This window comes from Schistocerca serialis, chromosome 2 (assembly GCF_023864345.2).
Source record: "Schistocerca serialis cubense isolate TAMUIC-IGC-003099 chromosome 2, iqSchSeri2.2, whole genome shotgun sequence".
Classification (NCBI taxonomy): Eukaryota; Metazoa; Arthropoda; class Insecta; order Orthoptera; family Acrididae; genus Schistocerca; species Schistocerca serialis.
The window spans coordinates 462,745,847-462,769,197 of NC_064639.1; the positions used below are offsets into that span (position 1 = coordinate 462,745,847).

Below are 23,351 nucleotides of genomic sequence, written 5' to 3' on the forward strand. Positions count from 1 at the left end.
CTCAGCTTTGACATAGCCATTTCCAGTACAGTCGAGAATAGTTTTGGGGAGATGGATTCTCCTTGCTTGATGCCCTTCATGATGTGGAATTCTTGAGCTGATTTGCCGATATTAACATAAGCTGAAGAAGTTTCACAGATATTGATGAGCACTTCAATGTATGCTGCTCCCACTCCTTGCTCACTCAAAGCTTGGAGGACAGCCATATTGCTAATGGAGTCAAACACCTTTCCAAAATCAACAAAGGCAATGCAGACAGGCTGTTGGTATTCATTTGCTCTGCTTATCACTTCACTAATGGTCAGAATGTGGTCAATAGTGCTAACATTCTTCATGTGGTATCATATCTCCCATTTCATCTTCATCTATATCCTCTTCCATTTCCATAATATTGCCCTCAAGTGTATCACCCTTATATAGACCCTCTATATACTCTTTCCACTTTTCTGCTTTCCCTTCTTTGCTTAGGACTGGTTTTCCATCTGAGCTCTTGATACTCATACAGGTGGTTCTATTTTCTCCAAATCAACCACGCCTGTACAAAATTATTTCGAGTTACTTATTCAAAGTAGAAACTGAGAGGCTTTATAACAAAAGAATGCTTAAGAGTTATTTATTTTGGACTCTTTCAGTCACATATAATGTATAGACTGCTGATAGGGAGACTTTCTCCTCACATCAGTGAAATTCTAAAAATTCAAAAGAACATGGTAAAGGCAACGAGCAATGCTGGCAGATCAGAGCACGTTCAGCTACTATTCATATAGCTCAAAATATTAACAGTCATTAACCGCTATATACATGTCTCATCACTGTATGTGAAAAAACAATATAGCAGATTTCAAAATGAGGGAAAACATACACCATCATAACACTAGATGCAAAATAAAATTAGATATACCTAGGCACAGGCTGGCAAAAATGGAGAATTCCCATCCAATCAATAACTTAAGAACATTTCATAAACTTCAATTTTCTGTTTGGTCAGTCCACATAACTAGCTTCAGAGGCAAAGTATTAAAATGGCTACTTACTAATCCTGTTTATGATACACTGGAATTTAAGAATATAAAATCAACTAACATTAATTTTTAAGTTTTTATTATATGACATGGCTGAGTGAATTTATTAATTATTTTATTGTTACTCCTGTCATTTCTAGTTCTATTTGGAATATGTAAAGCTAATTTAGTTTTTAAGGTACTATTGAAGGAAAATGTAGCGTGCTATCAATGTAAAATGCCTATTCCACCACAGATGGTCAATGGTAAATAAAGGATATGAATCATTCATTGTATATAAGTTCTTATTAATTATATATTATTTTAGTTTTTTGTGTAAGATGTAACATTACCATATTTTACACCCATTAATATTTTGATTCTAACAGGTATCACAATTATACACATAATATACCTTGTCCAATTATAAAAATCAATATTCATCATAATAGCTCTGTATGTCAGTCCATTTTGCAGTAGTGTATTTTCGGCATCTTGTGTACTTCCAGCAAGCAGTGACACTTCAGCTACTTTAGCAGCTGCAACTGGGATTTCCTGAAAAAGAAATTTAATTTTCTAAGTTGCCTCAAAGGGGTGAATTTTGAAGTTATGTTATCCAAATATAGCACAAAGAGAAATACGTGAAAATAACAAATGGAAACATCAAAGTTGATCCAAATATTACTGCAATTCTCATATTTCATAAAACACTTTATTCATCCATCAATATTTATTTTTTCTTTTCAATATACTCCCAATGGTAAATAATGCTTTTGTATCAGTATTTTTTCCAATCTCTGGAACACTTTAGGAATACAATTTTAAGAATGTGATTTAGCTCCTTGAGTGGTCTTGCCATTATCTCTCCAATAGAGTCTCCTTCACCATAATCAACTTAGAATCGGTCACATGGGTGATTAAATTTGGAAATTTTATGTAAAATATTGCCAAACAGCCAACTTAAACCCCTTATATAAGACTAAAATAAATGGTACAAAGAAGACTCTTTATACACTCCTGGAAATTGAAATAAGAACACCGTGAATTCATTGTCCCAGGAAGGGGAAACTTTATTGACACATTCCTGGGGTCAGATACATCACATGATCACACTGACAGAACCACAGGCACATAGACACAGGCAACAGAGCATGCACAATGTCGGCACTAGTACAGTGTATATCCACCTTTTGCAGCAATGCAGGCTGCTATTCTCCCATGGAGACGATCGTAGAGATGCTGGATGTAGTCCTGTGGAACGGCTTGCCATGCCATTTCCACCTGGCGCCTCAGTTGGACCAGCGTTCGTGCTGGACGTGCAGACCGCGTGAGACGACGCTTCATCCAGTCCCAAACATGCTCAATGGGGGACAGATCCGGAGATCTTGCTGGCCAGGGTAGTTGACTTACACCTTCTAGAGCACGTTGGGTGGCACGGGATACATGTGGACGTGCATTGTCCTGTTGGAACAGCAAGTTCCCTTGCCGGTCTAGGAATGGTAGAACGATGGGTTCGATGACGGTTTGGATGTACCGTGCACTATTCAGTGTCCCCTCGTCGATCACCAGTGGTGTACGGCCAGTGTAGGAGATCGCTCCCACCACCATGATGCCGGGTGTTGGCCCTGTGTGCCTCGGTCGTATGCAGTCCTGATTGTGGCGCTCACCTGCACGGCGCCAAACACGCATACGACCATCATTGGCACCAAGGCAGAAGCGACTCTCATCGCTGAAGACGACACGTCTCCATTCGTCCCTCCATTCACGCCTGTCGCGACACCACTGGAGGCGGGCTGCACGATGTTGGGGCGTGAGCGGATGACGGCCTAACGGTGTGCGGGACCGTAGCCCAGCTTCATGGAGACGGTTGCGAATGGTCCTCGCCGATACCCCAGGAGCAACAGTGACCCTAATTTGCTGGGAAGTGGCGGTGCGGTCCTCTACGGCACTGCGTAGGATCCTACGGTCTTGGCGTGCATCCGTGCGTCGCTGCGGTCCGGTCCCAGGTCGACGGGCACGTTCACCTTCCGCCGACCACTGGCGACAACATCGATGTACTGTGCAGACCTCACGCGCCACGTGTTGAGCAATTCGGCGGTACGTCCACCCGGCCTCCCGCATGCCCACTATACGCCCTCGCTCAAAGTCCGTCAACTGCACATACGGTTCACGTCCACGCTGTCGCGGCATGCTACCAGTGTTAAAGACTTCGATGGAGCTCCGTATGCCACGGCAAACTGGCTGACACTGATGGCGGCGGTGCACAAATGCTGCACAGCTAGCGCCATTCGACGGCCAACACCGCGGTTCCTGGTGTGTCCGCTGTGCCGTGCGTGTGATCATTGCTTGTACAGCCCTCTCGCAGTGTCCGGAGCAAGTATGGTGGGTCTGACACACCGGTGTCAATGTGTTCTTTTTTCCATTTCCAGGAGTGTATATAATTTCCACATCTCATCAAGATTGGAAAAATGTCATACTTTCATGGTTCTTTTCAGCTTTAGTAGTATTAGGAAATCACAGGTGGTCATGTCAGTTGTTTTATGGTTTTGGTTTTGGCCAAAATTTCATGATTTAGTATCAAATTGTGGTGCAACTACAATGAATTGTTCTGTCACTAATGGGGAAATTTTCTTCAGATTACTTCATGAAAATGGTGTAGAACTTCCAGGTGGTACCCCTTATTAACCATGCAATCAAATGTTAATGAGCAGAACCCTTACTTTTGATCAAAGTTGATGAGTTTATCCCAGTTTTTAAAGTATAGCACATGGAACCACCAAAAGCTGTTGTGATGTTTACTGTAATGACAGATTTCAAGCTCTTGCAGGTCACCACCTGATGATTGCTTAACCTCCACAGATTGCAACAAGCAGATATTTCAGAATTATGAGGTCTATTCAAAAAATTCTGGAACTTTGTCCACAGAATTTTTCTATGCTTATCTTTTACTTATTGTGTATGGTCTCCTTTGAAATACTCTCCTCACAACTGGTACACTGCTCCCAACATCGTTCCCACTTCCGGAAGCAGTCTTGGTACACCTCCTGGTGGAGTGTGTGAAGCATTGTCTGCAAATTTTCTTTCATCTCATCTATCATTGTAAACCTTTGTCCTTCCAATGGGGTTTTCAGCTTTGGAAATAAAAAAAAGTCCGCAGGAGCCAGGTCTCAAGAGAACGGAGGATGAGGCAGCACAGTGATTTTGTTCTTTGTGCAATGGTCACACACCAACAGGGATGAATGTGCAGTTGCGTTATCATGATGCAAGAGCCACGAATTGTGTCACACCACATTTCAGACTGTTTCCTTCTCACATTTTCTCGCAGGCATTGCAATGCAACCCAATAGTACCATTGATTAACAGTTTTTCCCTGTCGCACAAATTCACGATAAACTAAACCTTCAGTCACAGGAAACTATCAGCAGGGATTTGACATCTGATATGACCTGACATGCTATTTTTGGTCACGGAGAACCTTTCCCGACCCATTGTGAAGACTGAACCCTGGTCTCAACATCATAACCATAGACACACATCTCAACATCAGTTATGACTATGTTAAGGAACATCTCATTCTCATTTGTGTGATCCAAAAGTTCTTCACAGACCGCGAGGCGTAGGTCTTTCTGGTCTTGACTCATGAGCCATGGGACAAACCTGGCAGCAAAACAATGCATTCCAAGATGCTGTATTAGGATTTCGTGATATGATCCAACTGAAATGTTACATTCTTCTGCAATCTCTGAGACAGTCAGTCTTTGATTGGTATGCACAATTTTGTTGATGTTCCTGACATGAGTACAATTGGTAGTCATCGAAGGGCGTTCTGAATGAGCGTCATCTTTAACTCCCATCCAGCAATTTTTAAAGATGTGACCCATTTGTAATACTGAGTACGGCTCAGCACTCAGCACCGTAGGCTTCTTGCATCATTTGATGTGCCTCTGTAACAGTTTTCTTAAGTATCACACAAAATTTAACACACGCGCATTGCTTCTCTAACTCATGTCATTTTGAAATTCGCAGACTGTGTGACACAGTGTTCTACACAATAAAGCACAATAACTAACACCCATACAACAATGAAACGTCCAGCAGCTACACACAGGCATATGCAGGGATGCCAACTGCATTTTGCTCCAAAAATTATGAACAGTCTGGAATTTTTTGAACATACCTTATATACTACCCTGTCCAGCACGAGTAGGTTGGTACGACCACCCGTTTGGCAACCAATGGTGTTACTGAAGTAAAGGATATAATTTCAGCATTATGACATGTTGACTACCTGAGGACATGACAGGCCAGGGCATTTGTAAATAGTGCCCACCCAGCCAGTAAAGGAATCAAGTTAATTTCCATTCTACACCTACATCAATACTCTGCAAATTACTGTGAAGTGTATAGCAAAGGTTACTCCCAATTGTGTCGGTTATTATGGTTTCTTCCCGTTCCATTCACATATGGAGTGTGGGAAGAATTATTGTTAAACTCCTCTATGCATGATGTAAAATAGTCCATTCTTAGCCCCATTGGCAGCCCTGTGCCAGGTGAGTCAAGTCAGTATTGCACTCTTTCAAAGATTAGTTATTTAGACTGTAATAAAAATTTAGCACAGACTACTCATAAATACATTTTTTGTTGTTTTATAAGCTTACTTTTAAATGATTTACTTTTCTTGATGTATTACAACAGCAAAAATGAAAAGATCTTTAAGTCGGCTTGTAGTTATGTTTTTGTCTACATTTTGGTGCAGTAACTTTAGACACTCTTCTTTAATGTTCTTTTTTCTCTCAGCAATTTAAGTAGAGCATATCCCTTCATTATTCAGTTCATATTTTTAGAACATGGTGTAAATTTTAAGCTGCCTAATTCAGGAACTTTGCAGAAGTAGTTTGTTTACAAGCAGTTGCATATAGGCCAAATTTTTGTAAACGTGTTTTCTTGTTTACCAGTAATATAACTGACTTATTCTTATTAAAGTATTATTTGACCAAGAATAAAAAGTGCCCAACTTGCTATACAATTGTTAGTTCAGATGTAATGTGATGGATGCTATAGCTTTTTTTCCATTGAGATGACTGTAGTGGTGTGGGAATTCGGGAAGTAAATCAGGCACATCAGTAGTTTTGTAGGATATGCAGTACAGATAGGAAGACAGTGGAACAAGATGTGAAACTGCTGCCCTTCTGGTTGAATTAGTTGTGGTTAGGAAAGATCTGAAAAGGTTAAGGAGGCAGAATGGTAAAGAGAGGTTGAAAGTGACACTGACAAACAGAAGAAACAGGCTTAGAACTTCATTTGAAAGCTTTGTGGTGAATTTGAAAAATGTTTCCCCTGTTGTTTCAATTATTTAGAACTGAGGAGCCTGAGGTAGATGTTGTTATAGACAGGGCACAACATTAAGCAATAAATTGGAAAGTAAGAATGTAGGGAAGTTGGTAAAGAGAAAGAAAGTTTCGCCGTTGTTAGAGGTGTAGGCCAATGTTTGCAGAACGAACGAGGATTGGGATACCATGTCACCACCATTTTTAAACCTAGTACTGGACTGGGCAAGGTGGCAAGAGGATTTAGGATCACTTTGTAAGGATGATGAATTAGACTCATCAATCCAGGTGACACAATCTGTGATGTGTTGGCAGAAGAGCCAACACCGTGTTGCTAGAGGAGGCCGAAATGCACGCGTTTAAGCTCACGCAGACTGGCGTGAGGTCTGGAACAGGACAAGTATTTGAGAACTTAGAAAAACGGATGCATTTGGTGTAATACTTAACTTTAATCCATAATTGGAGAGCATCGCTCTTGATGATACAGGATTTACAATCTCAATATAAACTGGTAATGGCACCTTGCTAGGTCATAGCAAATGAAGTAGCTGAAGGCTATGCTAACTATCGTCTCGGCAAATGAGAGCGTATTTGTCAGTGATCCATCTCTGGCTAAGTCTGCTGTACAACTGGGGCGAGTGCTAGGACGTCTCTCTAGACCTGCCGTGTGGCGGCGCTCGGTCTGCAATCACTGACAGTGGCGAAACTCGGGTCCGACGTATACTAACGGACCGCGGCCAATTTAAAGGCTACCACCTAGCAAGTGTGGAGTCTGGCGGTGACACCACAATCTGTATCTCTAAACATCATGTATACTGTGGTATATGTGTATGGTATGTGTGTGTGAGTTGCGTTCATGTGAGTATGTGTTTGTCATTTAATTTTGATGACAGCCTTACTGGCTGAGAGCTATATCTGTGACATTTTTTTTGTTGCGCCTGTCTGCAACTCAGCATCTCTGCTATATGGTGAGTAGCAACTTTTCTTTTCACAATATTGTTACATTCCATCTTGGATTTTCCACTGTCTGATACTGGTATAGATGTCTTAATTGTTACAGGATTTAGTTTAGCATCTCAGTTCTGTAGAGCAGAAATGGAGAAAGGAGGAGTTGTAAAAAAAAAAAAAAAAAAAAAAAAAAAAAAAAAAAAAAAAAAAAAAAAAAACACGTGAACATCTGTAAATGTTGGCAAGAGCAACATATGGAAGCCTATACGACAGAACCAGAGTTTTCTAATACATACTTCCTAATAGAAAGTGTATACCAAACACCTGCAGATAATTTTAATGTGTTCATAAGTCACCTTGAAGTTTATTCCCTGTTCAACAATTTAAAAAGTTGTTGATTTCAATTTTATGGTAAATTTTCTTAAAAACTCTTCCAGTAAGTATTAATTGCACTCACTAACCTTATAATACAATTTGGTTACCTCTTCCCAACTACTCAAAGGCTTCTCAGATGACAACATGTAATTTCTTTTCTTGAATGTTAATACTGATCAGGATACAAAATCTCCTAAATATGAGTTCAATAAGCCAAAAATTGATTGTTTTAGGAAGCTCTTCAAAGAAATGAACTGGAGTGTTGTATCCAGTTGTAGGGAAGCAGCCTACTCACGCTGTAGTAAATTCACATCAGTTTCCATTGTGTGCCAGCCAGTCTGCTGTAACTAGCTCTGACGTCATAAATGTTGCGCAATACTGTAAAAATCAAGCAAAGAACCTAAAACTTTTCTAGCATGTCAGGAATAATACTAAATTAATGTGTGTTGAATATCAGTTCGATAACTTAAGTCATTTTCGAAATTTGGACGTTTTTCTGAAAAATCATTGGTGCAACAGAAAAGAGCTAGAGACTTCAAAATTTATATTTAGATTCATCTTTCATAATGATTTAATAAAAACAGTACTTTGGATTTCACAAATTAAGATTTTAGTGGAAATTCATGATTTTGTGGTTTTCGTCTCAAAACTGAAGGAAGCAAGATAGATTAAGTACGCTAATAAATAAGGCTAGGATGTTTAGATTTAAATAGGATGGAGGTCCGCTATGACTATGAAGATGTGTAAAGTTTCTTTTGAATACCTATAAAATTATAGCGACAGCGGATCTCAAAAGGGCCAGTTCAGAGCTCATCTACTGCGTGCAGGGCAATTAAATTAATTCTCCCGCCCAAAATATTTAACTTAGCCACGTCAAAATTTTATTATCAATACTTACCTGCGTGCTGAATGCACATTTAAATTAAGAGCTTCATCGGCCATCAGCAAAAGAAGCTATAATTTCTTATGTAACTTGAAGTGGTGCGGCTAGTCGGAAGAGCCGATTTGATCAGGCGTTCCATTAGCCGTCCGCACCGCGGCTTTATATATAAGAACGCTGCATGAGGAAGCAAGGCCCCAGTTCTCTCCAGACACTGAATGACACGCCATCTGTGTCGGGAGTCGCGTCGCGTCAGTGTCACTGCTACAAACAGCCTCGGGTGCCGTATTAAGTTACTAGAGATACGCGGAACCATGAAAACATTTCATGTGAAGTGTTAATTCTTGGATGATTTTCATTATCTAGCTTCAGTTTGCGTATTGTCGTATTTTCACGTGCCGTCGCGGTACAGACATTCTACCAAATATTTAGTGTGGCGTTTGATGAAGTATTTTCATCAAATTATGGCGAGCATTCTTTTTAACATTTAATTCGGACATTTATAGTTGCATCAGCGCATTAGACTCTGAACTGCTCTGTTAGTTAGGTTGTAGGGATACTTGTGTTTTTTATCAATGAATTTCAGAATATACTCAACTATTTTGGAAAACCGTTTTTGATTAGAAATCCCGGACAATCTCCTAATTCCTCAGAGCTATAAGCTGCAGCTATAATGACATTCTCAGATAAAGTGGGCACTAGGATCTCTAATTACTGGTTCCATGTTTTGTTAAATCACTTTCTGGGTGCTAAAAGTAAATAGAGAGCCAGTGTTGAGAACGGCGAAGGACAGCATTAACAACATTCTAAAAGCCAGAAACTGATTCAACTTGCAAGCATTTATACAACAATCAGCAAATTAATTATTTTTACAAACTTATCCGCCGCCCCACACAGTACTGATGGCATGAATGGAAACTACATCACTTTTATTAAAAAGTTGCTTACCATATCTGAAAACTGTTTTCCCACAAAATTAGCCCACACTAAAGTCTACAAAGAAGCCATGGATTACTCACAATATAAAGATACCTTGTAAGACTTAAGGGAACTATCTGTCAGTCAGAAACAGCTCTGATGTTGATGCTATAGCTCATTACAAAACATATTGCAAAATACTTAAGATAGTAATGCCAACTGTGTTGAATCATATAATTTTTTTCATTCTTTTCTTTTCTTATATGTAAGCTATATGTAAACTGAATGGGTTACAAATACTGGCAAAGATAAATTGGTAAGTTGTTTTGTGGTAAGGATAACGTTTTGATACATCTGTATGAAACAAAATAAGAAGTACGCTCTTCAGTTTATTAATTGCTGGGTCCGCACCCATTTGTTCCTATAAGTGGTAGCATGCAGACATATGCTTGGATCCATCATACCAACATCATTAAAAAATGTGTATTTCAACTGTACATTAAAAGTGGTATAAAAAGATATTCAGAAGGCATAATTTATTAGCACATTTAAGATGTCCACCTGCTGTCGAGATCCTGCATGAAGAGGTTCAGAGCAGACAAGAAGAATTTATGTGAACAATGGAGGAGCAATCCTGCATTGACATTGTCATAATCAAGACTACACACTATGGAATTAATTTGAAGCAGTATGTAACACAAATTATGAAAATTGACCTTGAATATATTGATACTGAAGATCTGTTGCTACTGGTATGAGTTAAAGTTGAACCGGGATTGTGTACAGAGTCATAAATTACCTTCAAATTTCTTTCAACTATTCTTTCCTATCAATTTTTCCAATATTTCAAGCAATTATTAATTAATTTCCATTATCTCCCCCCACATATATCACCATTCAAAACATCAAGGCAAATGCATTATGAGAAAATTATGGTCACATCAGATAACAAAAAGAAGATAACATATTTTATGGGCCATAAGACACTACAGACTACAAGATGTCCTTAATTTTTAAGCAGTTTTTCAAAAAAATAACATTTTTACCATTTTTATTAATAGATTTCAAAGCCAGACTAAAAAAATTTTTTGTTTATAAAACCGAACTGAACTTTAAAATCAGTAAAAATTGTCACCTGAACTTTCTTCATTGTCATTGTTGTCCTCTTCTCATATAACCTGGTCTTCTTCACTGCCATCAAGAGCATTACTTATGATGCACTTCTTGAAAGATTTAACAATAATGTATTCTCTCATTCTAGGTCATGACTGTTTTATTGTAGGTCATTTTAAAGCTCCCTTCGGTGTGAATTCATGTAGGGTTTCATCCATCATCCATTTGTTTCAGTCTTCTCTTATATACACCTTAATAGTTTATTTATTGAGACATCAAGAGGTTGCAATTGTAAAGTAAGTCCTCCTGGAGTAAGAGCAAGCTTTGTATTTCCTTGGCTCAGTGTTTCCTTTCACAGAATTTTTCAAATGATTACTAAACTGATCCAGCACAAGAGGACAACTCTTCTTCAATAAAGCACCTTTCCTTCTCTCCATCACTTTGTTAATTCATAGTTTCACACCAGCCTCATCCATCCAACCCTTGTCATGTAAGTGAACAACACCACATGGTGGTGTTTCAGAAGGTTTTGGCATTTGTTTTGTGCTTGAAAATGATCACTGGATTAAGTTTAGTACCATGAGCACAACATGAAAGGACAACAATGTAGTGCATTTTTGTCATGTCCATGTGTTTTTATAGTTACTGTTTTTGCACCTTTCATGGCAACAGCTTCGTTACTCGGCACATCAAATATTGGAGGAGTTTTGTCCATATCTGCTATTTGGCTTAGTTCCACACTGGTTTTCTTCCAATGTTGAATAATAAAGCAGTGGAAAGATAATATTTTCTCTCCATATTCTTGTGGTACTTTCTGAGATATTTTGATTTTGATTTGCGTGCTAAGCCCATGATACTTCATGAAACTGGTGCACCAACTGACTACACCCTTAAAGTATGTTAGGTTCCACTGTAGTGCTAGCTTATTAGTGTGTATTTGAATCATTTTTCTATTAATTCCAATGCCATTTTGATGATGTTCTTGAATCCATTTCAATACGTCATCTTCTACTTTTGGCCATTTTGCATTCAGTTCTTTATTTGCACATTTAGTCATCCTCATTTTTTTCAGTTCTCCTTTACTAGCCCAACAATAGTGAATTCCTTCTGCATATGCTATCACTTTCAATTTACAGCCCGCATAATATGAATACCTTTTATTTTTTTCCATTACGAAACTAGCTACTTACAAAAATGTTGTACTGTTACTGATAACACAAATCCCTTTCAATTCATGTTCACTAGCACCAAAAACTGCAATGACACATCATAGGCTAGACAATGTTCTGGGGTTGTGATGATAGGGTGGGTGAAGACAGTTTTAGCAAGCAATCCTCAGCTCCTTGCAATTTATGTTCTTCACATCGCTGCACCACATTGCTGCTGTTAGTTGATCCAACTGTTGCCAAATAGAGATAGGGTTCTTGCGATAGCAAATATATGACCATTTTTATAATGTGGGAATTTTAAATCAAATGCTGGACATTTTTATGTTAATTTCTGGTATAAAATGCACCTGAATTTTGGAGGCAATTTTTTGAAGAAAAATGTGAGTCTTACATGCTGCAAAATACTATAATATCGAACATAGCAAATAAGAAGACAGGTAAAAACAGAGATGAAGAGGAGCAGGTGGTATTAAGAGTAAATGATAGATTGGTAACAGACTGTGGAGAGCTGAAAAACACGTTAAAGAGAATTTCATAAGTGTAAAGAAAGTTTAGTTTGAAAATTATGAATTATTTAGAAATAAGGGAGATGACTCACCAAAAGGCAGAAGTGCTGCATCATCGATAGGTTCACAAACACAAGGTATGGAGATTGGCTAGTTTTTGGTATGCACTTCATTTCTCTAGCTGTAGGGAAAACATGCACACAAACACACACACACACTCCCATGTGCACCCTTGTTACTATATTGTGCTCAGTTGACTGCCAGCTTTTTACTGGTCCACGGTGACTGTACTGGGGTGAAATGGCAGTGTGGGGTTGGGTGAGGGATGGAGAGAGGCAGGAGACAGGGAAGGGATTGGGGGGAAGTGTCTAGCAGTTCATGGGAAAATGGGGAGCCACTGTGAGCTAGCTAGGGATGAAGGTAGAGGTGGCAGATGGCAGATGGGTGGGCACATGATTTCATAGGCTACAGCAAGAGATGACAGCACACAAATTAGGTGGGGATACAGGGGCAGTGCATGGTGTACGTGGCCATGCCCACCCACTCCCACATGCACATGCCCACCCATAAACGCATGCGTACACGCATGCGCATGCCTCCCCCCCTTCCCCCCACCCCCCCCACCCCCCTCCCACACATACACACACTAGCAGGTGGGGGATGGGGGAGGACAGTGAGTTACCTTAGGTTTAGGCTACAAAGGTTACAGGAGCAAAGGATGTGCTGGAACGACAGCTCCCATCTGCACAGCTTGGAAAAGCTGGTGGCTTTGTGGTGGATCCAGATGGCACGGGTTGTGATGCAGCCACTGAAATCTCGCGTGTTGTGCTCTGCTACATGTTGTGCCACTAGGTGGTATATCTAGCTTTTGGTGACAGTTTGCCAGTGGCCATTCATTCTGGTTGACAGCTGGTTGGTTGATGTACCTTCATAAAATGCTGTACAGTAGTTGCAGCAGAGGTGGAATATAATATGGCTGCCTTCACAGGTGGCCCAACCTCTGACGGGGTAGGATAAGCCTGTGCTGGGAGTGGAGTAGGTGATGCTGGGTGAGTGGACTGGGTAGGTTTTGCATCTGGATTTTCAACAGGGGTATGATTCCTGTGGCAGGGGTTGGGTGTGGGAGTATCTCGGGGGTGGACTAAAATATTGTGGAAGTTGGGTGGGCGGCGGAACATCACTTTGGGAGGTTGGTTGGTTGGTTTGTAGAGTAAAGGGATTAAAGTGCGTGGTCATGAGCCTCTTTTCCCTTAGTCCCACAGGTATAGGATTCAAACCATAGCCTAAAAGAATTCTTTCACCTGAAATCTGGGGAAGGAACAAAATGCCTAAAACTAAATGGGGCACGCTGAAAGAAAAAAAAATGAAGGAAGCAAGCCAAAAGTGAAAACATTAACTGAAAGGAAAAAAGTGGAAGAAGGTATTAAAACAATATAGTAGATGGCCTGGGCTGGGTGATAGCAAGAATAAAAAAGGATGTGCCAGGCACTCTGCAACACACTGAAATCTTCAGCCTAAAAACACAGGACAAGAGAAACACAAATGGTGAAAAGATTAACATGAAGTCAAACAGCCAGCACCACAGAAGCGAGGATGAGTTAAAATGGAGGCAGGGTAAGGGCCTTGGAGAGAAGGCCTCATGTCCACCCTTAGACCGAGTAATAAAAAAATCCCTCCAAAAGTAAAATAAAAAGCTAGATCATCCATTGAGGTATTGTCACCTAACACCATAGGTAGTGTGTCAGGAAGGTTAAAAGCCTGTCTCAGGATGGCTAAGTCTGGACAGTGCAATAAGATGTGGACCACTCTCAAGTACAGCTGATGCAAAGCCAGCAAAGGGCAATGGAGTCCTTATGAGAGGCTCACTTTGAGGACTGCCACACATTCATTGTCTCCTTTAACTTGCATAACTTAATTGGCAAAGTCAAAGTGCGCCATTGCATATTCCAACGTCCAAAAAATGGCAGCGTAATACCAATCATAGATCAGATTCCAGTATGATGATCTCCAGACTCGGTTTGCGAGTAGGCTCTTTAGCTAGCCTGTCGGCAAGTTCAGTTCCTGTGATTCTGACGTGTTTCGGGGTCCATACAAAGACTACTGACCATCCACATTGTTCAAGGATGTAAATGGACTCTTGGATGGCAATTACCACAGAAAGGTGAGGATAACACTGGTCAAGAGGTTGTAAGGTGCTCAAGTAGTCACTACAAATGAGGAAGGACTCCCTAGCACAGGATCAGATATGCTCTAGAGCATGAGAGATGGCTATCAGCTCTAAAGTGAAAACACTGCTGCCATTTAACAAGAAGCCCCATTCAGTATATGCCACATGAGCGTAAGTGAACCCAACATGACCATCAAGCCATCCGTGTAAACTACCTCTGAACCCTGGGACACATACAGAACACAGAGAAACAGGTGGCAGAGGGTTGCAACAGGTGGCAGAGGGTTGCAGGATGAATTGAGTCGTTTTGATCTTTTGAGAGAGCCATATGAATCTGTGGTTGAGGTATATGCCAGGGAGATCTACGAGGATGGACCCTGAGAAGAGGTGGTAGAGGGAAAGACTTGAGTTCAGTGAGAAGGGACTGGTCATGGACTGCAATTGTAATCCCCAATTTGGGCCGCCATTGCAGAGATGAATCATTGTGTTAAGAAAAAGGAAATGGTAATTCAGATGTTTAGGTGAGCTGTGAATGTGTGCAGTATATTTTGCAAGCAGTTGTTGCCATCTGAGATGCAGTGAAGGAACCCCAGCTTCAGCGAATAGGCTGTTCACTGGGCTCGTTCAGAAAGCTCCCATCACAAGTCAAACTCTATAATGGTGTATAGGGTCCAGCATTCGCAATGTTGAGGGCGATGCTGAACCATACGTCAGGCTCCCATGGTAAAGACGGGACTGTACATGGGCTTTTTACAGGTACAACAGTGTCGGGCAATCTGCAGCCCAGTCCATGTCACTCAGGCATTGAAGAATGTTAAGGTGCTGCCAACACTTTTGCGTAAGGTGATGAAGATGGGGAAGCCAAGTTAAGCCGACATCATAAACCAGTCCTAAAAAGTGATAAGAGTCCGCAACATTAAGGAGGTAGTCATCAAGATAAAGTGCAGGTGAGCTGTGCGATGGCGACACAAGTTCATGATGCAAGTCTTGGCAGCCAAAAAGGGAAGGCCTTGGGTGAGGGTCCACAACTGTGCCACTCTTATGGTTCCCTGCTGTCAATGTTTAGCCACACCAATAGTAGACAAGCAAATGTAAATACAGAAGTCATCAGCATATAAGCAGGGTGATATTGTTGACCCCACAGCTGCTACAAAACCATTAATGGCCACTAAAAGTTGTGGGACACTCAGTGCAGACCCATGTGGGACCCCATTCTCTTGGATATAGGGGAACTGTGTGAAGCACTGACTTGAATTCTGAAGGTGTGGAGAGACAAAAAATTCTGTATAAAAATCACGAGTGATCCCCCGAAGACCCTACTCATGCTAAATAGTGAGGATGTGGTGCCACCAAGTAGTGTCATAGGCTTTTGTCAGGTCAAGAAAGACAGCAATAAGTGTTGACGGCAAGTAAAGGCCATTCAGATGGCAGACTCCAGGTATACAAAGTCATCAGTGTTGGAGTGATTTTGCTGAAAACCACCTTGGGACTCAAGGAGCCAACACAACTGTCAACTCACCATACATTGGAGCAGCTTGCACGGAATGTTATAGAGGCTAATAGGACAATAGCTATCCATGTCAAGTAGGTTCTTACCAGGTTTTAGCACTGGAACAATGATACTTTCTCACCATTGCAACAGGAATTTGCTGTCACTCCAGATGCCGTTGAAGACGCCAAGGAGGTGACTCTGGTAACCCACTGATGGATGTATAATTATTTGGTGATGGATACGATCTGGCTCAGGGGTTGTGTCAGGACAATCTGCAATTGATCTGAGAAATTCCTCGTCACTAAATGGAGCATTGTGTGGCATAGGGTGGTGTGTAGTACAAGTTAGGTGTTGTTGTTCCACTTCCTGTTTTAGGGTATGAAAGGCAGGGTGGTAATTCTCAGACACAGAGGTTAAAGCATAGTGATCAGCAAAACACTCTGCGATTGTGTCTGGGTCAGTATATGCATCTCCATGTGTCAGTATATGCAGCTCCAGGTGTGAAAATCCCACGAACACCTGCAGGGGTCTGACATCTGTAAAGGCATGAAAGCTTAGTCCAAACCTGGGAAGGAGAGGTTCGTGTTCCAGTGGTGGAGATTTGCTGTTCTCACCACTCCTGATTCTGTCTTTTGATTAGTTGACAGATACAGACACAGAGCCATTTGAAGACAATGAGCTGCTCCATTGACAGGTGCTGCTTTTGACATTGTAGGGCCCGCCTACAATCCCTAATGGCCACAGCGATTTCAGGCAACCACGAAGGCAATGTGTTCTACCAGGAGCAACCAGAGGAACAAAGGATTGCTGATTTAGCTGCAGAAACAATGGTTGAAGTAACATCTTGGATCACCACACAGATGTTAATGTTACCAAGCAATGGAGATCCAATGGTTGTAGCCGAGATGAAAGTGTCCCAGATCAGCCTTGGTCTAGCGGCCATCTGGGCAAGTATCCAGGTGAGTGACACTGGGGGAGGGAGTGGAAGATGGTCATTACCACACAAGTCATCATGAACTCTCCAGTGGATGGACAGTAGAAGGCCAGGACTGCAAACAGAGAGATCAATGGCCGAGTACGTACCATGTGCCACAGTGTAATGAATGGGGGCTCCTGTATTAAGGAGGAAAAGGGTGAGTTGAATTAGCAGATTCTTGACAGCTTTACCACAGCCAGCAATCTTGGTTTCATCCCACAACATGTTACAAGCCTTAAAATCACCCAGAAGTACAAAAGTTGGGGGATGTTGAGGAGTTAGTGCAGCCAAAACATGTTGTGGTACTTCACCATCTGGAGGAAGTTAGATGTTGCAGATGGTAATTTCCTGTGTTGTGCTCACCCTGACAGCTACAGCTCTTGAAGATGTTTCAAGGTACACAGGTTCACTATATATAGCAGTAAGAGCATATACACAGACTTTGCCTGACATCCTGTTACGATTTTTGTAATGTCCCCAATAGCCATGAAGGGTGGGGTTCCGCATTGCTGGAAACCAGGTTTCCTGAAGAGGGAAAAAAACAAAAAAACGTGTAATGCTCAAGAGTTGTCATAGCTCAGCCAGCTGGGAAGGCATGAAGGGACCAAGGAGGCAGTTTACACCTCAGGGTCACCTGCTGCCATCTGTGAGGGCTTATGGCCTTTGTGTCCGTTGGTTCTGAGTCTCCACAGAGCTCTAGGTCCTTGAGGGATGCTACAATCTCCACCTCACCTCAGAATTGGAACCTGCCAGAAGTGCTGTGGGGGCCACCAGAATCTCTTTCTTCTTGATAGATTTCTTCTCTCTGGTCTCTCACTTCTCTTCCAGTTTCTCTGGCTGTGAGGGCTTCTCTGAGTTTGTCTCAGGAAATGATGAAGATTGTGAATCCCTATGATGAGCAGCGTAGTCTGGCGACCCTGAGGATCTGCTACATGAGGCACAGCAGGTGGGGTTACCATTGTAGGAGAGGGTGACATCATCATAGCTACAGCATATTACGAGATCAAGGGCACAGGGTATAGGTGATCATACTTCTTTTTGCCCTCTGTGTAGGCCAGTCTGTCCAGTGTCTTATATTCCATTATTTTCCACTCTTTCTGAAAAACGGCGCAGTTCCGTGAACAGGGTGAATGGTGCTCTCCACAATTTACACAAATGGGAGGAGAGGCACAAGGTATGTTCATGGGTGATGGATGTCCACAGTACCAAGATGTGGGACTGGCATTACATCGAGAGGACATGAGTCCACATTTCCAGCATTTGAATCACTGCATACGGCTAGGAACATATGGCTTAACATCACACTGGCATATCATCACCTTGACTGTTTTAGGCAATGAATCTCCTTCAAAGGCCAAGATGAAGACACTGGTAGCAACCCTGTTGTCCTTAGGCCCCCTACACACATGCCTGATGGACACCTCTCACTGTAGGTTGGTTCACAACTTGTCAACAGACTTCAAGAGGAGATCTCTATGGAATATAATCCCTTGGACCATGTTTAAGCTCTTGTGGGCAGTGATGGAGACTGGGACATCACCCAGCTTGTCACAGGTGAGCAATGCATGTGACTGGGCAGGGGATGCTATCTGTATCAATACTGACCTGTTCCACATGTTGGAGATTTCTGCTACTTCCCTGAACTTGTTCTCTAAGTTCTCTACAAAAATCAGAGATTTTTCATTAAAAAGGATTCCCCATCAGAACTTGCACAGACTAATTATCCAAGAGAATATGTCTGTCCATGATCTTTAGCCCTGCATTCCTCCTATGATGTTGCCAGGGAAGGGAATGATTTGGGGTCATATCTGTCAGCATTGTACTGGCCTTTTCCATTACTGAAGGAGTGTAGATCTTTCACAAGTCCAACATGGTTAAATCTGGGAGTAGGGCATAACATGAGGCCTTTCAATAGGACTGGAACTTCTGTGGGGCTGCGGATTTTGGTGGAGAGGTTAACAACAGTGTTCTGAGATTGTTTCTGCTCTGGGTTTTGTGGAGTGTTGGTAGGAGGTTTTGGAGAATTTTGTAGGCTGAAAAGGTCAGCTAGGCAGGGTCTGGATGTATGCGAGATTGATGAGGAGGAACACTGAAGGTAGGATGGATGCTGTGTAGTGGTGCCCCAAGGCAGGAGTAGGATGGCAGCAGGCTGAATAGCTTGTGGAAATGGTGTGTGGAATGTTTTTCTGGGTGTTGGAGTGTCAGGATTTCAATTTGGGTGATGAAGTGTCGGTTGTGGGGACTGCATAGTAACAGTATTTTGCAGAGGGAGTGAAGGTGGTTAAGCTGTGCCCCTGTGCCATGGAAATGTGTTTTTGTACAACCAAGTTTGTGAGGAAAGGAACTGGTGGAGTCTGAAAAGATGAGGGTCATTGTGGAAGGAGGGGTGGTATCCAGAAGTAGGGATTTTTAGGGTTAGGACATTGGAGGTAGAGGGATTCCATGGCTTAGGCAGCATTTAAGAAACAGGATATGGGACAGGGTTTTGGCTAGGGATAGGGAAACTTTTCTGAACTGGTGCAGATAAATACAGCAAGGAGCCATTGTGGGGGGGGGGGGGGGGGGAGATAGTGCTGGGAAGGAAGTTGTTGTTGGAAGTGGCAAGTAAAGGTGTCAGGTGGTTATAGAGGGTGCTGAATAACATTGATGGGTGTAAGGAATGAAAGGAATTGTGTTGGGGATAGGGGATAATTTTTTGACTGGGGTATATCTGATTACGCATGATATATATTGCCAAGCAAATGAAATAAATTCAACTGCACATGATTTATTGTCACATGTAAGAGATAAAAATGAATTCAATATTTGTCAAGTTAGCTACCCTATCATAAAAACAAACAAACCCAACAATGCGAAAATGAAAATTAAACAGTGGTCAGCCCTCGTCTTGTCAATTAAAGCCAAAAGTTAGACGATCTGGATTAGGACCCAATTACCTGAATTGTGTAAACATAAAGAGGCATAACAAAAAGTTAGGCATACTGCAAAAGAATCAGAAGGTTAATGTAGTAGAACATAAGGGTGGCATTCGACAACATCGTTTTTCTGATAGGATATCTAACTTCACAAATATCGAACTGAGTGAGGACGAAAATACTTTGCTGAATAAAGGTTTACTACATAACGCCACTCCAAATACTAATAATCGAACCATAACAAGAGTCATAGTTGAAACTAAAATGGTGTGCAAAGCAGCTAAGATGATGAAACTAGAAGTTGCAGACACAGCCATTAAAGTTAATACAGCTTTATCCAATCAGTGTAACTCTTCTACTGCCGTTAATCACGAGAGTCATATATTAAAAAAACCTTAATACAAAGTTGGAAAAAGAGAAGGCAATGGTCATTCATGCAGATACATTACATGTAATCTGCTAACTCATAATGAGGTCAGTACTGCAGAATACACAGAATTAATAGAACTTTTAATATTTACATTAACTTATACATTTTTTACCTCCAATGGCAAAATATAGGAACAAAAAATGGTCTTGGGATGGGTAACAGTTTGGCTGATACATTAGCATACTTTTTATGAATGACTTAGAATGTAAGTTCTTTGCTAAATTTCTGCAACTAAATGACAAGACTATACAGAGTGAGCCATTAACTATTGCCACCTATAATATCTCCGAAAGTATGATAGAGGCTGAAAAGTTTGTGGACAAAAGTTGCATGGGACAATGGGGGCCATAATCTGATGTAGGTTTTTTGTTGTCAGGTAGGGTCGCTTCAGATATATGAAGGTCAACTTTGTTTTTTTAAATGGAATGCTGTAGTTTGGTACTTATTTTCTGATAGTGGCTATTGAGACGAATCCAATGATGTGTAACAGTAAGGTCTTTGAAGGTCATCGAAGGTCACAAAGGTGGCATGAACATCCATTTACAGAATGTGTCCAAAGTGATGACCATTGGTATCAATACAGCGCTGCAATCACCTTATCATGGATTGCGTGGTATTCCTTATCATATCAGCACTTTCAAAGCACATGCTCTGACAATTCTCTCTCGCATATCTTTAGGTGCAGTTGGAACATCTTTAATGTCTTTTATGAATCCCCACAAGAAAAAATCCAGATGCGTCAAGTCTGCTGAAAAAGCCAGCCACAAACATCTCCTCTGTGTCTGATCCAATGATTTGAGAATTGTCTCTGCAACTCATTTCTAGCCATCAGCAAAAAATGTGCCGGACACCCATCATGTTGATACCATATTCTGTTCGTTGTTCCTAAAGGTATTTCTTCCAATAAAAGACCTAATGTTTCTTGCAGGAATGTGGTGCACTTCCTACCATTAAGATTTCCTTCGATGAAATAGGGGCATATAATTCTGTCCTCCAGAATCCAACATGGATTTTCAGTTGCCCAGTAATGCATGTTATGCAAAGTAACATTTCTATGGTTCATGAATTAGCCTCATCAGTAAATAAAATCAAATTAATAAATTGTCATCCCTCTGAATCTGAATTGAGCCCATCGGCAGAATTCAATGTGACGCATACGAGCTGTACCAGTTAATTCTCGGTGGAGACTGATATGGTAAGGATGATATTTATGGTGATGCAGAACACGAACAACACTACTCTGACTAATGCCAGATTCCCTTGCGATTTGACACGAACTAACACAAGGATCTCGAACCAAAGTGGCAAGAGTATCAATTTCGGTTTCCATGTTAGTAACTTTCTTTTGCTGGATATGTTTCTGATGTGTCAAAGATCCAATTGTTCTCAATTTATCATACACATATTTAAATGTATGATGTGTAGGGTGAGTACACTGAGGATATCTTTCGGCGTTTAAGCCTCTAGCTCTCACTGAATTTCGTTGGCATTCTCCATAAATGAGAAGCATATTGAGTTGTTCTTCGAAGGAAGATATCATTCACATTCGCTTGATTCGACAATACTTGTCTTACCATTTCTATTAGTGTCACATGGTGTTTACATGGCAATGGCACGTTAGATGGATACGCCATATTGGGCAAATATTTACAATTTGCATGGTATACGAGAGAGAATTGTCAGAGCATGTGCTTTGATAAGTGCCAAAGTGATAAGGAATACCACTCAATCCCTGATAAGAAGATTGCAGCATGGCACTGATACCAATTGTCATCATTTCGAATACCTTCTGTAAATGGACGTTCATGCCACCTTTTTGACCTTTGTTGGCCTTCAAAGATCTTACTGGTACACATCATTGGATTCATATTGATAGCTGCTATCAGAAAATAAGTACCAAACTATAGAATCCCATTTAAAATAACGAAGTTGACCTTCATATCTATGAAGTGACGCCACCTAGCAACAAAAAACCAATGTCATATTATGGCCCCCATTGTCCTGCAAATTTTTCAGCTGCTATCATATTTTCAGAGATATTCTAGGTGGCAGTAGTTAGTGACTCAGCCTGTATATTATAAACATTATGTCGATGATATCTTGCTACCCTTAGAGGGTGACGAGAATGAGGTTATCACATTTGCTCAAGCCATAGGCAGCATCCACCAAAAAATAGCTTTTACTACAGAAGTAGAAGAAGCTAACTCAATTAACTATTTAGACCTTACTATTAAGAAAGTTGATAATAGACATAAATTTTTGATTTTCAGAAAAGCCTACTTTTACAGATACTGTTAGTGGTGTCAAATCATGCCATCCACCATGATATAAAAGGGCCTTTTTCACTTCAATGATCCACCAACTGTTTTGGTTACCATGAAATATGCCAAGAACTTAGTATCTTAAAGCAAATTGCATTAGCCAATGGTTATTCTGAAAATGATGTTATGTGCCCGTACAATATGATAAAAAACAGAATATAAATAGTATGCAGACCCATAATTAACCAGAAAAAAAGAAGTAATAAAGAAAAACTGAAAACTATTCCAATGAAATTTTATGGAAAAATTTCCCAGCAAATAGAAAAGTGTTTCAGGAAATCTAAGGTTAGATGTGGTTTTCAAGTTAACAAAACTTTTAAACTCCATGTAAACATAATTTGAGTAATAATTCTGATAAATTTGATCGTTCTGGGGTTTACAAGGTCATTTGTTGTAGTTGTGGCAAATTTTATATGAGTCAATCTGGACATTCTTTTAAACTAAGATTCAAGGAGCATTTCCAGGCACATAACAAAACTGCATTGTGAGTGGATTTAGCAGAAACTGACCACACTATAGGGAATATTGAGAATTGTATGTGCGTTCTACACAGGGCAGAGAAGAGTTGTGTTCTTGATTTGTTGGAGGAGTTGGAGATTTACAAAGCCAAAAAACAAGGGTACTCAAAGGGCAAAGCGATTTTGTGCCCAACGCCTACTTTGCTTTGTTTGATAACATACTACAACAACCACTTAATGCCTCGCTTTTTTATATCTAGCCTTGTTGCTGATTTATGTCAAGAACAATATGAATTTGCTTTACTTCCATACATTCGTCACTCTAATCCTGTAACTGATTATACCTTACCTATTC

General features: G+C 40.8%; 1 protein-coding gene across 2 annotated transcripts in view; it reads right to left on the bottom strand.

The window, feature by feature from the left end:
- The window catches only part of LOC126457365 (intraflagellar transport protein 80 homolog), a 461,822-nt gene that overhangs the window by 84,609 nt on the left and 353,862 nt on the right, over window positions 1–23,351 (bottom strand). For both annotated transcript variants that reach the window (XM_050093607.1, XM_050093608.1), the window contains exon 14: window positions 1,417–1,556. In XM_050093607.1, the coding sequence (XP_049949564.1) occupies window positions 1,417–1,556 (140 nt within the window). The remainder of the gene's footprint in view (window positions 1–1,416; window positions 1,557–23,351) is intronic.